Here is an 18194-nt window from a genome sequence, read left to right as displayed (position 1 = left end):
TCAGACGGAAAAGTGTAATGAAATGAAATGATCTGCATTTATAGAGCACTTTTCAAGTCAATGAAGACTTCCCAAAGCGCTTTACAATGTGCTTCACATTTACCCATTCACACACACACTCACACACCAATATCGGCCGTGCAGCCATGCAAGGCACCAACCTGCTTATTGGGGGCATTAGGGGTTCAGTGTCTTACCCAAGGACACTTCAACATGTAACACGGAGGAGCCGGGATTCAAACTGCGATCTCTTGATCCCAAGACAACACTAAAGATTTACTGAATTAAAAGTATTTCTGCTTTTTATTTTCATTTGTTAATAAAAACGTTTCCCTGAATGTGGTAACTTTGCTGTTATATTTCATATTTATCACAGAAAGGAGCCAGGCTCCTTTAAACTTCTGCAAAAACAACCAGGATGGGTTTTTTTTTCTTCATACAGAGCGTCAATTACTTTTCAGTAAAATAATAGAATGGGTTTTCTCAAAGTTCTCTGGTTGATTAATGGTAGTCAGAAAATACAGCTCCATTGGGTGTTTTGCGAATGGCACTCTGCATCCTGTGGCCTTATTTGAAACGGCAGGTTTTTTTTTTTACTAATGTTACTCGTAGTTCTCTTAGCATTGTCTCGACGAGAATAATTAAACAAGAAAAAAAGAAAGCTCATTGTGGCCACAAAGTAATATTGAGGTTTCTCTAACCTAATTACCGGGAAAAGGTCATGCCAAGCCATCTGAACAGGATGTGAGATTTCATTCATATTTCTATCACTGTGCCTCTTAGCCACATAATATTAATAAAAAGTCATACTTTAAAAATCAGCACTCTACAGGATTAAGAGATGTTCGTGAGAAACCGTAGCTGGGCAAAAGCTCCACAGCTGTTAAAATTTGCATAGCCATGTATTAAGGTCATACTGAAGATTCTAAATGGGCCAATCAAATTCATTATAATACCGTATTCCCTCGTCTAAGCAAAAAGAACGTGAAAAAAAGCTGCTACGCATGACACAAATTTGCTATTTGCTCCACGGAGCAGTAGCCAACTGGGGATAATGGACCACAGCCAAAACAGTGCAGTTCATTTTAGGCAGGACAGATTGGCATGTCTTTAAACTAAAGTGCCTTCTGTCTGTCTCTGCTAGCACCAATATGCTATCAGGGATAATGGAATGCAGTCACACAGGTGCAGTTCACTTATGGGTGGACATAACAGCAAAAAACAGGTGGTAAGCCTGGCAAAAATCTACTGTGCCAGCACCCGCTTGTAGCAGTATGTGATTGGGAATATTGCATCGCATAATACTTTTCTACCTGCAATGCACTGAGGCCACAAAGTTCGAAGCGCTAAGTAACGAGGGATGACAGTATAGCGTATTATAAAATGATGATTGAAATATCTTTCAGTCAAGATTTTTTTTAAGTCGAGAGTTGCCGAATAAAAAAATAAAAAATGGTGATGTGTGTTCTGCAGTGGTCTATAGTAAGACAAACAAACAATAAAGCCACCTGCACCCAGCGGGGTCTTCTCTATTGCTGTCTTTAATCGAGGGGATGCTCTTCGGCTTCCAATCCTACTCTCCTCAGTGATTCATTGTACTTTTTCTTTCCCAGACTGACAATATCTTCCAGCTCATCTGCAAGATCCCTCCTGCCACTCTCAATCATAGCCGCCGTCAATCGTGACACTGCCCCGGGCCCGGCGCTTTTCTGTCCTTGGGCCCAGTGGAAAAGCATGTCCAGCACCACAGCTCCAAGGTTGTCCCTAGTGAAAAAAGAGGATGTAGTAATTATGTATCACCTCACTTGTTAATGACGGCGGTAACCTCCATTAGAGAGGAAAGAAGCAATAACCAATGACTCACTTTCCTTTAGCAGAACTGCAAGATATTTGTGAACCTTTTTTTACAAGTTTATGATAATAATTTATAGCAATGGTTTAGAAATAGGGCTACGGGCAAATAGGTTTTTTTTGAAAGTGTTTCAAAGGACTACAGTGATCCTTTAGTCATTGCAGGAGGTACGGTTCTAAAATGGACATATGGTAGGTGAAATCTGTGAAGAAGACTTCCATTTTTTTTGATGAAATACTGTGATGCTTTGTAATTAAAGAACAAAACCTTTTTACAAGTCAAATCATTCGTTTAACAAATTAAGGTATTGTTTACTGTAAACATTTATTTATTTCTTACCAATAACTACTATCTTCATAAATGTTCAGCCAATCAGAATGCAGAACACAATGCAAGTCTGTGAAGTAATAAAACTGTTTAAGGAACTCCGCTATAGCGAGAGGTCACTGTACTTGAAATGTTAAAATATACCCTAAAAAGCATTATCCTAAAATCCTTTCACTTGCTTCAATTCTGCTTACACTGCACAAAACCGACTAAAAAAATAAACATTTTTAGATCATGTTGCTCTTTTTAATTATTATTTGTCTTTTTTAATTATATTTTAATAATAATTTCTAAAGAAACAGATCCTTTAAGTTAACAAACATAAAATGTGGTCATTTGAAGGATAACATTTCACTATTTTTTACGATGCTTTTTATCTTATTTTTCAAGTATAATAAGAAAAAAATAAAACTTAACGTGAGAAAAAAAAGATTTGATTGGGGGTACAATATTGATGATTTTAGGATTTTTATTTAATAATAAAAACATATTAAGGTTATTTTGCTGACATACATTATTTTTTCTAGAAAATGATACAGGTTTTCAGTATACTGTTTTTAATATTGGACACCTGCTCATTATTTTGACTATTGTATTGTGCAATGTTGTTTGTTATTCTGACTATACACTGTTTACATCTTTGTCAGTGTAGGGCAATCATGTTACTGTTCTTTGATATCCACACCATCTAGGGTGGATCTGTGTTGGTAACCTGGGGTATTTAATATAAAGTAATGTCTTTCAGGAGGTCTTTTAGAACACATTTGCTATTTGGCATTGTAAAGGTTTTTAACCTGCACAATTTTCTCCTCTTCTCCTGCAAGTTCAAAATTCACAGATGTCTTCTCTCCTTATTTTGTGTGTCTACTAAACTATAAACATGTTGTTACTAAAAAAGTATAGTGTTAGAAAAGGTTGTCCCACTGGCACAGACTTACTTTAACCCTTTTAAAGTACTAATACAACTGGGTTTTTTTCTAGTGGTGGTCTAAGTAAAGAACTCGTTTTGGAGATACATCGCTAAAAAATATTTCACTGTTTGGAAAACGAAAAGGTTGAGAAACATTGCATTTCAAATGAAAATATAAAATTAAACGACTGCATGTCTCTTACAAGGCCTTCTTAGATCCTCCTAATATGAAAACAACACTAAGCACCGTTAAAGCCATTGCATCTGAGCTGTTAGTTTTGCTTGTACGCCTGCAGGATGTGTCATGAGAGCGTGAGAAGCAAGCGCGGGATGGAGGGAGGGGAGATGAGCATCAGACTTATGTGTGTAATCTCCTGCAATGTCCCAGATGGCTTAGCAGCATCTAACAGCGCAGATTAAAACAATCAAAATTTTCAACCACTTCTCCCCAACTGCAGTCCTGAAACATCCCACTCACTCGTTTTGGCTGCGCTCGACAGACAAAAACCATCACAATTGTGTTGGTCCCTGCATGTTAATTCTGACATCCTTTCAAATCTAGGATATCATTCAGGATATCTCCATGTTTTCAAACACCACAAAACCTTTGTTTTTTTGCCATCACAAACCTGTTTTTGTATTGGATGCGCTCTAACTCCACGTAGCTTAAACCGAGATTAAAGCCAATGATGCGCCAATCCTGTCCAATTTGGAGTGAAATGGAGAGCAGATTTGCTTCCGTCAGGTAGCCGCTCTCAGGGTCGCCGAGGTTCAGAGGAGGAAGCTGGAGCTCTTCCATTATATACTTGTTATCTGCACCTAGTGCCTACCAAGACAGCAGGAAACAGCACCAAATAATGTCTTAGTCTGACTGTACGTCAATAATGCTGAATAAATCCGTAAATTTTTACACCTTTTGTAAAAAGAACAGTGAATATGAATACAAAAAATAGCATTTCAGATACATTCACTCAACATTTATGTAGAGCTACAAACAGCATAGTGTAATAAGTTTAGAAATCAATTGATTTTGGATCACCTTTAGTGCAAGGCTTAGTTTCATGTAGGTTTTTTTAATTTCAGTTTATTTTGATCTTACTCCCCTTTTATCTAAATTAATCTTGATTAAAATGCTTCAAATTTGTCATACATATTTTTTAATGCATCTCTCTCTCTTCTGTATATGCACTTACATAAATGCATTTTCCACTTTCCTGATTTGTGATTTGTGTTTTTGCAAATTTATCACTCACAAAAGGTTTCAGATCATCAAACCAAATTTTATGTTACTCAGAAACCATCCAAAGGGGGAAAAAATGCAGTTTTGAGATGTCGATTCCATTTATTAGAGAAAAAAAAAAACGATCTGGTCCTATGTGAAAAATGTATTGCCCCCTAAACCCACCTTTGGCAGCGATAACAGAAATCAAATGTTTACAATAATTGGTAATAGGTCTTTCACAAAGCTCTAGAGGAATTTTGGCCCACTCTTCTTTGCAAAATGGTTTAAAATGTGCCATTTTGGATGGTTTGCCTGTTTAAGGTCACACCACAGCGTCTCAATCCAGACTTTGGCTTATGTATAATAAATGCATATAATGTGAAATTCTTTTTTTGTTGAAAATAAATCATTATTGTTAAAGTGCCGATTAAGTTAGGCATGAATTTTCTTGACCATTAAAATGAAAAACCTTAGAAAAGTCACCCTTTAATAAAATGATACTGGTTTACACTTCTGAGGCCGGTCTTTAGTTTTCATTTTTTACAAGTAAATGAAACACACCCGTTTCTGGTGATGGCAAAACACTTTTCCCCACCCCCACCCCTTTTTACATCAACCTACTGTGAATGTTAATGTGCCACTCTGTACCTCGACAAAATCACGATTTTGTTGATTCATAGAATAGCTAGTGCTAGTTCATAGTTTGTGCCTTAGCCACAATAAAGTATTTAATATCTATTGTACATATGATTTGTAAACGATTTCAAGATTTAGCAAATTTCAAAATTGTTGGTGAAGGAATCAAATTAACTTAATTGAATTTATTGCCGTGCCAGAGATATTAAATAAATGTTCATCATTGAAATGTTTTCAACTCACAGGAAGTCTTAATGGTAAAGTTGCAAGCCACTGGCTGTCCTGTCCTTTCCTTTTCCTCACTACTTCCTCTGGCAAACCACAGGGAATGTCTCCTCTGTAAAAAGAGACCTGTAAAAACAAAAAGGATATGTGAATGATGTTCTAACTATATCTTCATCATTTTGAAAGTATGAACATAAAAAACTTAACCTTTAAATCAGGGGTAGTTTAGGACTAATAATGTTTTGTACATTTCAACTTTGTTCAAGTACTCAGAAATGAATAAAACATACTTCTCCTCTCACTGGACCCTGGAAACCTTTAGCTGGAGAGATGTAAACTTCCTTAAGATTCTTTAAACTGGAATAAAACACAAAACACAGTCTTCCCCCGATGCAGTCTGGCCTGTCTGGATTGAGGAAAAGAGAAACTATAAGAGTGCTTAGAAGCCAGTTGCATGTAAATCATACCACAACAGCACTTTTTTTTAAACTTCTAAGCTGAAAAAGGATGCCTGACCTGTGCAGATGTCCAAGCCTCTTTCAAAGCCGGCAAAAAATTGTTCTCCTTCCAGAAGGTCACACAGTTCTGAAGGCTGTGGTCCATCATACTGCTCTGACAGTGACTTCACTCTGTCATCCACCTAGGGAAAATGTTATGAGATTTGTTAGAAGATTCATAAACATAAATCTAAGAAAAAAATTAAAAAAGGGTCCTCACCCCAGACACATTAGTGTGTGTGGTTATTAGTTTTATTTCAAGAGCAATTACTTGTCACAGGTGATGCTACACCAAAACAAAAAGGGTCAAAAATTTGAGTAAGGTGTGCACAGATCAATTACTTTGGTTATTTTAACCCAACTTTCTGTGTTTTTGTGGACAAAGAAAATTACCCATTTCTACCCCGCACTAAAAATCGGTGCATTTTCTATGAAATAATATATATTTTTTTTAAATAATCCCTTGAAATATTTGATGATGTTTTGAACAACCCCCAAACCTTTTGTTATTTCATTTAAAAACAAACGAAAACTTGGTCCAGGTAATTCTATTCAGAACTAAACAAAAAAATGGTAATTGGTAACTGTGGAATATATGTCCACGAGATGTCACTGTACTGTGTAGTGAAACTGAAAACAAGTGCCACAAAGGAGAAATACACAAACTCTAGAGCCTAAAATGACCAAATCGTGCCATTTTTCTTCTAGTTTTTTTAACTGCCTTTCAAAAGCATTTTGTTCATTGGGGGTACCCAGTGCAGCAATATGGCTGACAATTAAGTCCTTATGTTATGTAAAATAAATCTAGATTAAGAGTATGTATTTAAAAATATTGCCAGTTAGACGATAGATGAAGAATTTTTGCTTATAATTCAAATCACAATTTCTTTTCCTAAAGAAGTTTTTTTTAACCACACGGAGGCGCTAAATGATGAACAATCTCTCTTTAATGTTGTCCTATATAATTTAAACAACCTAAAGATTGTGTTATTCCATTCAAAACTACCCAGAAAGTTGAATCAAATAGCAGATTCCTTTTGACCCAGGTTCTTAACAAAACAGCAGCAGTGTACATCAAACTCAAGCTCAACCTTGTTAGCTGGTAAACACTGCAGCAGTACTTGTGAAGGGTCCGTTTTCCGCTGGAGCACCATAAACTGGACTTTGAACTGCTTTAGCCGTTGGTACACCTTTCTTACCATGCCACTAACACAGCTCTGAGTCCTGTACCATAGCCAGTACCTGCGATAGAACACACACTTAGGTTCGTTATATGGATATGAAAATGACATTTGATACTCACCAGGAGAAATGTGTAATGTAGAATATGGCATACAAGTGCGTGACATAGAGCGACACTTGTGGTGTGATGTCCGTCCAAGTTTGAGCGGTCGGGTCTCCATGTAGCACATACAGACATGACTTATTAACCGTAAGACCTGTAGGCACACCAACTTAGATATTAGAAAGAAACCTTCAGCATTATAACAAAACTTAAGTTAGTCATTTAGTACAGTTCATTGTAGTATATGTACCATGTTTTCCAGACAATAAGACGGACCGAAAAAACCCAAATTTTGCCAGAAAGCATTAGGTCTTATCTTATTATGAGACTATTTTTAGTGATGGTACAAGGTATTTTAAAGAGAAATTAGTGACACTTTTTCCTCAGCTCAGACTAAGCATTGTAAGTGACAATGTCGTTCCCTTTATTCAGTTTAGAACGACCGAATAACCTCTCACGATACTTTTCTCTTCGTTCAGTTCAGAATATCGTTCGCTTTGTAAAAACTTGTGTGTAATGCCTTTTCATGTGTCGTATCCCTAGTGGTACGGTGGATAAGATCCGGCCAGGCCAAAATGGATGTTGCACCAGGTAATTGTTAAATGTAACATTATAATAGGTTTAGTCAACCATCAAAACATCATGCCAGTTAGAAATCAAATTTCCTAGATAATAACAATGACCAGAACCAGTTCCCTAGCTACTCAGGTGTTCTCAGGGGACTACCTGGTACAATCTTAGCCCTTACAGTAGTATCAATCTTAAGTGCCTTTTGACCCTGTGTGCCTCACATTTGAAAAAAAAAAAAAAAAAAAAAAAATCACAAAAGACCATTTTTGGGGGTCCGCCTTAAAATCCGGTGTGCCTTATAGTGTAAAAATTATGGTATATTTACAAATCGAATCTGAAGATACAATAAGAGAGCAAAACTTTCACATTTCTATCAATGAATCTTGTTTTACCTGTCACCCCTGGTGGCAATGGCACCTGAACTTTGATTGGCTGCATAAAATGCATGCTGGGAATTTGTGAAAGACAGATCAGAGGGCTAACGCTCGCGTGTGGATCACCGCATAGCGCTTGGACCTCAGACACAGACACCTGAACCACCTATGGCAGAGAAACAGGGTGATTTCACGCGCATGCTGGTAGTTTTCTTTTATTCTAGGATGAAAATGGTGAAAGTAAAAAGAGAACTGTTTCAAATACAGTCCAAATGCCTGCCCAAACTCACATAAAAATGAAAAAGGAAGTTTATTTAAATGCATTTAAGAATTTCACATACCGTAAAATTTGAACTATAAGCCGCGACTTTTTCCCAAGCAGTCAACCCTCTGGCTCATGCAACAATGCCGCTAATTTATGCTTTTTGTTTTTCTGACGCCTGCCAGAGGCACCCAAGCAGTAAGGGTAAGAGTGAGTCACGTGGGATATATGTGTTGAGAAAGAGGGTGGTTTGATGTAACTTCGTGCTTTGTTCAGAAATAAAACTAGCATGAAAAAACCCTCATCATGAAAAAGGTGTCAATCAAAAGGGGAGGGCTAACTGCCATATTGGGAATAATTAAACGAGTCTGTTTATTTGTCAACGGAAATAATGTGAGTAAATTTTAAAACGATCATCATATCTTGAATCCCAAGAGTTTAAGCTTGGCATGACGTATTTCAGTGACTGGTAACATCGTACAGGCACGCTTGTTTGTTTTGTTTTTTTTAAATCAAAAGTCAGGCGGCCAACCGGCAGGCTGTCATGTTTAAATGTGGTCACGTGTGGCTCATAGTCAGGTGCAGCTTATGTACGTACAAAGTGTTTTTCCTTTAAAAATGTACTGGGTGCGGTTTATAATCAGGTGTGCCTTATAGTCCACATTTTACGGTACTTGCACACGCAACAAAAGAGCTACAAAGATGATTTCAGACGAAGATTGGGGTCAGGCGGTAAAATATTTGGAAATTTAAGACACTTATTTTCAGTATTGTAATTATTTTGATATTTTTTGAGGTGTAAACTAATGGTTAAGTTGTGTTTCATTTAAAATTCAGATATATTTAAGCCGAGAATCTTTAAAATCCTGTGATTTCTAGATTTCCTAAGCATGCAGAGCAATAAAAACTCACGAGCATTGTTTTTCATACACTGTAAGTCTTTACTCATCCTAAAATCAGTATGAGTAAATTTCTATCATTCTCAGAGATAATTGCTCAATCAAGCTTAGCATTCTGGACTGACATTCTTGGCATTGCATTCATGCCTACTCTGGGAATTTGTTCTGCAATACGGCAATTGTTGTTAGAGGAAGATTGTGTGTTTTTCTGAGAAACCTGTATAAATTGTAGCAGCCGTGTGACCATATTTATTATTAATCTTAACCAAATTTTAGCTCCAAAAATGGTCATCAACCCTGTTTAAAACCACAAATACTGGCCCTACTGCATGTGATATACTCTAGTTACTAGAAATTCAAGATTTGAGATGAGCAAAAAACTTATTGTGAGGAAATCCAAGTCACAGGGATTTCCAGACACTTCCGGTAAAGGACCGGAGTGCTCGAGACAGCTCACTGCCAGCACCCGTTTGTCCCAGTTAGCACGTGCATTTCCCGCCATACAGAGCCAAACCTGCTCACTTGTGTTTTTTGATTTTGTTTTTTTTTTTTAATCATGCTCTCTCGTGATTCCTCACTCCTCCACAACCACCAAGCATACACCTTTATTAGAACAACTGACTTCCTTCATGGTTGATACTCATAGTAAAATGTTTATCCGTTAATATCATCTTATTCATCTTACTACTGTGATTTTTTTTTTCCTTGATTACTGTTTGAATGTGTTTTTAGTGATCAGGGACATGTGTTTTATAGGTATTAAGAGTTAACTTGGATCATTTTGGGAGGCCCGGAACCGATTGATTGGTATTCAGTTATCTCTTATGGGGAAATTTTGTTCGAGATACGAGAAATTTGGATATGAGCATCTGAGAACGGATCAATCTTGTATGTAGAGGGGCAATTGTATGTCAGTTAAAACAAATAAAAACAAATAAAATTACATTACTACCTGTAATGTTATAGTGCGGGTTTGACTGGTGGAGTCTGGAGGGAAGTTAAGCTTGACCCCAGGGTCAGCGCTGGACACCAAAAGGGTTCCTTCTGGGGTAACTGAGCAACTGTCTCTCACAGGACGGGCTACTGCGATGAACCAGGAAAACTGGCTCACAGAACAGCAGGCCAGCTAAAAACATAGAACACATTTAGCTGATTGTATAGGAATGTTTGATTTGCTGTATGTGAGATTAATTTACCCTGGCTGGATGCCCCAGTGATCTAATGTTGTCATGTCCTTTTCTGAGAGAAGTAGGTAAAGTGTCCCACGAGGTTCCATCATACTTTCGTACGACCACCTCCTTCCACTTTTTGCGGTGATGTACTATGCACACTTCTACGGGCTGGAAAGAAAAGTTCCTTTTCATTTAGCAGATATTTAGCACATACCGTTAAACACGACAAACCTTGAGGAATGTAATGCCGTGAGGACGAAGTTCAAGTGGACGGCTGACGAGGATGTCGTGCTCCTCAAGCCACACCCACTTTTTCTGTGGTCTCTTTTCGGACCACTCCAGAGTTATCGGCGACTGCAGGCACCCTGGGGGGAACATCAGCTGCGTCCCCCCTGGGAGAAAAACATGAAGCCCAGCCGACGTAACACTAAAACTGAATGGTCATAAGACCAAAATTGTCATTAATATACAGTATAGTGTGGATAAGTGGGAGCAAATTTAAACATATGCACCTGTGCTGATTGAACAATAGATGCAACTCGGGAATGTTTGGCTTTGATTCATCTAGTGAGAAGATAATTTCAGATGGGAGTTGATGATAATATTAATAAAGTGCCCCTGAGCTCATTTTTTACTCACCAGAAGTAAGGGAAGGAGGCGGAGGAGTTGGCGGTTTCCCTAAAGGATTATCCCGAACATCGATTTTCAAACACGGCAAAAGGTTCAGGCATGATGGAATACAGCGAAGGTCATTGCTGAAAATGAGGAGCTCCCTCAAGGAACAAAGCGAGCCTGGGCACCAAAAAGAAGACTTACTTTTGTGGTTTTGTACTGTATTTACACACAAAATGTATAACATTCATACCCATGGTCTCCGGAAGCCTCTTAAGCTTGTTGTGGGACAGTTCCAACTTAACAAGCTCTTCCAAAGAACCAATTTCATCAGGCAGCTCCTCAAGGAGGTTATCTGAAACATCTAATGTCTGTAGTTGCTTAAGCTGGCCTAAACTGGCAGGGAGGGAAACCAACTTGTTTCCGATGAGCGAGAGATAGGTGAGGCTGGCCAGCTGGCCTATATCAGATGACAGCTCCGAGAAACGGTTGTGACACAGTAGCAAGACCGACAGGACGGGGATGCTGAGAAGGCACGACGGAAGGACGGAAAGCTGGTTGAAGGAGAGATCCAAGTGTACCAGGTGACATAAAGAGATGAGGGATGAGGGCAAAGTGGTGAGGAGGCCAGGAAGGGGGTTTCCTTGAGTGTCATAAACACAGTGCCCTTAAATGCAAAAAAAATAGTTACATAAATGTGGAAATTAATGGAATTAGTAGTTAGGTACATTGCAATTTACGTGCAGACAATATCTTAGGACAATAAAGCAAATATTTTTTAAGAGCGAGTCCAAAGCACATAACATTTGCCTTTGATCCTCAGCTTTGATGCCTTTAGGTAAAACCACAGGTAAGGACAAAGAAAATGTTAAATAACATTAGAAACGGATTAAATATATCTAGGGAGATGAGTGAACCACAAACATTGACCATTTATTTTTATATTCTTATTACAATAAGTAATCGTAACTAAAATATTACATATACAATTGTTGATAGTACACTGATCTTCTGCAAAGTAGTGTCCAGAGATGAAGTGAATTTAAAAAGTCGTAAAAATTCCAACCCCAGTGGAAGAAAATTCTGGTATAGTGTTGGTAGAACATAATTTTTATAGACCACCAATTTGATTGCATGCTGTGTATTTTTTCGGGAGGGGGGGTTTACTGTGAAAATGTAAAGCTATTCGAAGAGATGTTTGTTACCACACGTTTTCAGACCAATGACCATACAGAGACAGTGAGAAAAATTAACCTTACCACATATTTTAAGAGTAATACCTAAAATACATGTTCCCTTTGCAAAAAGACTGATGTTTTTTAAGAAATACTTTGAAATGCTAACATTTCTCTTTAATATTGCATTTATGTAAAGGAACTGTACAACTGATTGATAAATGGCTGCTAATAGGTAGCCAATACTGGTATCCAATACCATCCCAAGTAGTCAAGTCAAGTCAAGTCATTTTTATTTGTATAGCCCTAAATCACGAAGAGTCTCAAAGGGCTTCACAGATTGTTACACTATATTACACAGACTATTTTCAACCGACAAGACGAGTAGGTTATTCGTATGCAATGGAGTATAGGTGAGTTTTAAGTTTAGATTTAAACATTTCCACTGAGGTAGCAGATCGGATCTCAGGGGGAAGAGCATTCCACAGCACCGGTGCCCGGATGGAGAACGCTCTCGAACCAGCAGAAGACTTCTTTGCTCTCGGGATCACCAGAAGACCGGCACTCTCAGATCGTAGGCTTCGGACCGGGACATAGCGGCCGATCAGATCTGAAAGATAAGAGGGAGCAAGTCCATGTATGATTTTGTACAGTACTAAGAGAACTTTGAAGTCACATCTTTGGCTAACTGGGAGCCAATGCAGGTTAGCCAAAATCGGTGTTATGTGATCGTACTTTTTTGTCCTAGTTAAAAGCCTCGCTGCGGCATTTTGTACTAGCTGAAGAGACTTGATTCTGGACTTCGGGAGACCGGAAAGTAGTGCATTACAGTAGTCGAGATGGGAGGTAACAAATGCATGAATTATTGTTTCCGCATCAGACTGAGACAGTATTGAACGGATTTTAGCAATGTTGCGAAGATGGAAGAAGGCAGTTCTAGTAATTTGCTTTACATGCATCTCAAAGGATAGATCAGGGTCAAATATGACACCTACATTTTTAACTGAGTCACTCTGTGTGATGTGACATTTGTCAATGTTCACAGCAGTTTTTGAGAAGAAGTCCCGGCATTTAGAAGGACCAATGACTAACATTTCGGTCTTTTCAGGGTTAAGACGCAAGAAATTGAGTGACATCCACTCTTTAATCTCAGTGAGACAGGCCTCCAAATTTCCACAGTTTAGTGTGGAAGATTCCTCCAACGGAAGATATAGTTGAGTGTCGTCTGCGTAGCAGTGGAAGCTGATATTGTACTTGCGAATAATATCACCCAATGGAAGCATGTAAATGTTGAAAAGTAGGGGGCCGAGCACTGAACCCTGCGGAACACCGCAGGTAACATTAAAGGGCTCAGATGTCGTTTCACCATATTTCACACAGTGCGTCCTATCGGAGAGGTAGGATCTGAACCACGAGAGGACGGTTCCTGAGAGACCAATCCATTTTTCCAACCGTTCTAGTAGGATATTGTGGCGCACTGTGTCAAAAGCAGCACTAAGATCCAGCAGCAACAAAAGTGATGAAGCGCCAGAATCCATTGCCAGTAGGAGATCATTTGTTACCTTGATCAGAGCTGTCTCAGTAGAGTGGTTAGCCCTGAATCCTGATTGCATGGATTCAAAAAGGTTATTCTCAGAAATGAAAGCATTCAGCTGCTGTGCCACTACTCTTTCGAGTACTTTAGAGAGGAAAGGTAGGTTTGACACAGGTCTGTAATTACTTAAGATTTCTGGATCAAGGTTGGGTCGTTTCAGTGTGGGTTTAATAACGGCGGACTTAAAAGCTGCTGGAACTACACCTGAGGAGAGTGATGTATTTATAATATTTAGAACTGAAGGCCCAATGACGCTAAAAAGACTTTTAATAAGTGAACCTGGGAGCGGGTCGAACTGGCAAGTTGTCGGTTTGGCCGCAGTCACCACTTGTTTGAGATCATCAAGTGACAGTTCACTAAAACCGGCCATTTTCCCTGGGCAGCCACCCTGTCGTGCATCTGCAAATTTCAGTTCTTTAATACGAGTGGTACTAATAGTATCTTTAGCAATTTCTTCCTGTATGCATTGAATCTTTTTAGTGAAGAAGACCATTAAGTCCTGAGCAGAGTGTGTCGAACTATCAGCGATAGTCTGTTGCCTTGTAAGCGATGCTACAGTGTCAAAAAGGGCTTTGGGGTTGTTCTTTTGAGACGCAATCACCTTCGAAAGGTAGGCCGATTTTGCAGTGGCAAGGGCCGCTTTATACTTTAACAAGCTATCACACCAGGTTTGATGGAAAACCTCAAGCTTGGTGGCGCGCCATTTTCTCTCCCATTTCCTGCATTCTTTTTTAAGGGTTCTAGTTTCATCTGTAAACCAAGGTGTGCGTCTTTTAGGACGTGATTTTAGTTTTATGGGCGCTATGGTATCCATCACACTAGTCAGGGTGGTATTGAACTCATTCGTGAGTGAGTCTATCGAGCCAGTGTATTTAGGAAAGGACGCAACTGCTCCAGGAAGGAGTTCAAGGAGCTCAGAAACTGTGCCAGTGCTTATATTGCGTCCGCTAAATCCTTCAGCTTTTTTAACACTACATTTAGTTAGCACCTCAAATGTCACTAAATAATGATCGGAGATAACGGTAGTACACGGTAGCACCATAATGTTTGAGGTTAAAACTCCTCGAGTCAGAATCAAGTCTAGCGTGTTCCCATTTTTATGGGTTGGCAAATCAACCAGTTGAGTAAAACCAAATCCATCAATTAAAGAACTAAAAGCAATAGTAAGTGAACTTTGTGGGTCATTCATATGAATGTTAAAGTCTCCCATAATTATAATTTTGTCTGCATAGGTTACTAGTTCAGACAAAAGTTCAGCAAATTCGTCTAAGAAAGTTGTGTATGGCCCAGGAGCACGATAGATAGTTATTACATCAATTGACAATTGAGGGGACCGCATCACAAGAGCCTCAAACGTTTTGTAATTATTAGCGGTCCGTGGATTAAATTTGAGCGATTTTTCGGAGATTAGCGCAACACCACCACCCCTTTTCAGCGTGCGTGCTATATGACTACTCTGGTAGTCTGGGGGAGAAGCATAATTAAGCGCTAAGTACTCATCCGGGCGTAACCACGTTTCACAAAGACCCATACAATTCAGTTTATAATCACGAATGAGGTTATCAACAAGTAAAGCTTTTGGAGCAAGCGATCTAATATTTAGCAGACCAAATTTTAGCTTCGCTGAATCATTTGACTTAGCTGAACTCTTTGTAGTCTTTGTCGAGATCTTCAAAAGCTCCCGGTGTTGTGGCCGTTCGTGAGCGCTGAGTTTAAAGCTTCGGTTGTCCGGCGAGGAATGAATGGTGGAATTAGATACATCCTCGCGTCCATCCTGCTGCTTAGACTTCACACGCTTCACACATCTACCTGCACGGCAGCCGCGTTTCCGCCTTCTTTGTGTACGCCGTTGTGGCCGCCGCCGCCGCTTATTAAGAGGAATAGATGTCCACAAAGATGCCGGGTCTCTTTGAAGTTCGCTCGGTATATCATGGGTGGTATAAAAAGTGCCCGAAGAGTCGAAATTTAGACGCCCACCCAACCGAATAAGTTCGTCCCTACTGTAAGTGGTTTTAGCCACACATGTGTCCAAAAGTGAAAGCAAAAAAGACAAGAGAACGGCAATAAGTGATATCCTAAAGCACAGGTGTCAAACAGGCGGCCCGCGGGCCAGATCAGGCCCGCTAAGGGATTGAATCCGGCCCGCGAGAACACTCAGAGAAGCACAAGAGAAAAACAAGCAGCAGGTCGAAATATGTCAACTTGATGTTGCCAAAGCCAGGTGCCTCTCACAAAGACACCGTACTTGTATTTCTTTCTCTCTCTCTCTCTCTCTCTCTCTCTCTCTCTCTCTCTCTCTCTCTCTCTCACCCCTTTTTTCCAGCTCTCTGTCTCTTTCACTCTCTGTGTCTCTCTTTTTTCACTTCCTTTTTTTCTCTTTGTCTCTGTCTCTGTGTCTTTTTAACTTCTTTTGCTTTAACTTCCATTTTTCCTTTTCTCCCTTTTCTTTTTCTTTCTTCCTACCCTTCACGCTTTCTTTTCTCTTTTCTCTCCTTCTGTCTTTCTATTTCTCTTTGGATTTCTTTCTTCCTCTCCCTTTTTTCCCCCTCTCTTACGACTTTTCTGTTTATCTCCTTCTTTGTCCCGCCCTCTCTCTTCTTTTCCCTCCCTCTTTCTCTTATTTCTTTATCCCTCTTTTTCTTTCTCTTTAATCTACTAGTCTGGCCCCCGACAGAATGTTTGTTCTATCGTGTGGCCCCCGGGTTAAAATGAGTTTGACACCCCTGTCCTAAAGGCTGGTATGAAAAAAATTAATAAATAAGGTTTATTAGTCAGCATATATATTGATATCTGGTATTGGTACTTAACAGTCCCTTGCTGTTTGCATAGTGTCAATAAAAATGTGAGGTGTAATCTTTATTATGTCAAGCAAATTCTGGACAAATTTCAACATGTTACCTATTGTTCTCTTTTATTGATGTTCGATATGTTTGTGTACTGTTACCCAATGCTAAATCTATTGCACCCTGGTCATCCTGGAAGGGGGATTGCCACTTGTGAGGCCCCTTCTCAAGGTTTCTTTTTTCCTCATGCTGAGGTTTTGAGTTTTTCCTTGACCGCATGTTGGTTTAAGATCAGGCGATGGTGTAATGTAATCCTGTGCAAACTTTTGAGACATCTTGTGATTAGGGACTATACAAATAAATGAGACTTGACTATTTCTCATATTAGATCTACATAGTCCTGTTTTACCGAATGGTTTTTGCCTTGCTGTTAGCTCAGGTTTGCAACACTGCATGTTTGTAAATAAATGAGCTCGTGATGTAATTTCCTAAAAAAAATAATTGCAAGTACATAGAGTACCTCTTATGGCAAGTGAGCGTAGCTCTGTCAAATGCGGGAGGACATTCAGAGCCCCACTCAATGCATGTTTGTCCTCAGAGCCGAGTCTCAAGTACCGGAGCCCCTTGAGATGCCCTGGAATGGAATCCCAAAGCAGTGGCAGTACCGATGCACCGCCAAGGTAGACATCCAGGGTCAGCCTGGTATCAGTCAACACAGCCGAAAGCCCCACATTGGAAGGTAACGGTGGTGTGAGACAAACAACAGAGGAGGATGACGAAAGGCTGGATATGGAAGGGTTGAAGGTGTCCATGAAGCTGGAGGAAGACACAGAGGCAGCATCTTCCCCAACATCACTTTGTCTCTGCATTTCAGCTGTCACTGGGGGTTGCAGTTTGTCACTGTATTCAACTTGGAGTTTTGCTTCACATCTTCTCACTGCATCATGTTTGTTTTCTAATTTGCAGCCAGGATCCTTTTCTCCACCTTTACCGTTGTCTTTCTCCTGAATGCTGTACCAATGAGGGCGCAACTCTGGACAGCTTTCTCCACTGTTGACGGTCCCTGGTCTGTTTTAGAGTCGTAGCAAAGTTGGCACCAGTCCATTCCTTAATGTTGTCGGTCTTCTTTTCACATTGGACTGTCGGCAAAGTCGAACGATGAGGCCGAAGTTACTTGTTTCAAAGAGGAGTATTTGGAAAAAGTCCAGGCGAGTTTAGAGTTAATGTCAGAAAAAGGACGAAGAGATAGAATACGGGGAAAATAATCTCCGTTCTTGAGATACGGGATACCCTTAGTCGATGATAAACAACAATAAATCCAAATTCGTGTGCCGTCTTTATGAGTTTTGTTTAAAAATTAACTTTATAATTCCGCTAAAAACACAAGACATTTTTTAATTTATCACCGCGTAACATCGAGATTTCATACTTTGTAATCTGGTTTGGTTTACTTCCTTAAATTAAACTGGATTTTTTTTTACGTCATTTCAAAGCTGGCTCGTTTTGTACAGTCAAGTGGCCGCCTCGCAGCGGAAAACTAGTCCAACGTAGATTTGGGTGAAGAACGACGCACCCCGCCCGTTTGGCTGTTACTTTTCATATATCAAACGCCTCTCAGGGGACGCCGCCAAAATTTCAACTGAAGGGCTGGACTTAGTGCTCTTGTTATATTTCCATTGACCACACGGGAGCGCTTTTTTAACGTTCGTTGACTGTCCGTTGTGGGCCTTTATAATAGATTAATACTACATACAGTATGTATTAATACTGGGCCATTTTTTAGCCCAGGAGTTTTCTAC

The 18194-nt window shown here is 39.5% G+C and overlaps 1 protein-coding gene across 1 annotated transcript; it reads right to left on the bottom strand.

The window, feature by feature from the left end:
- Positions 1–284: 284 nt before the first annotated feature.
- Positions 285–17569, bottom strand: pidd1 (p53-induced death domain protein 1). The gene is made up of 15 exons (XM_088340107.1): positions 16916–17569; positions 11097–11510; positions 10888–11023; positions 10744–10809; positions 10463–10664; positions 10256–10399; positions 10012–10185; positions 7917–8064; positions 6973–7108; positions 6761–6911; positions 5689–5812; positions 5463–5578; positions 5191–5298; positions 3719–3915; positions 285–1764 (listed from the first exon to the last, which is right to left on the bottom strand). The coding sequence occupies exons 1-15, from the start codon at positions 17262–17264 to the stop codon at positions 1542–1544; spliced, it is 2688 nt and encodes an 895-aa protein (XP_088196233.1). The 5' UTR covers positions 17265–17569; the 3' UTR covers positions 285–1541.
- Positions 17570–18194: the final 625 nt, after the last annotated feature.

This window comes from Urocampus carinirostris, chromosome 7, assembly GCF_059441175.1.
Source record: "Urocampus carinirostris isolate Australia breed hairy pipefish chromosome 7, RoL_Ucar_1.0, whole genome shotgun sequence".
NCBI lineage: Eukaryota > Metazoa > Chordata > Actinopteri > Syngnathiformes > Syngnathidae > Urocampus > Urocampus carinirostris.
This window is presented reverse-complemented; position numbering and strand designations above follow the sequence as displayed.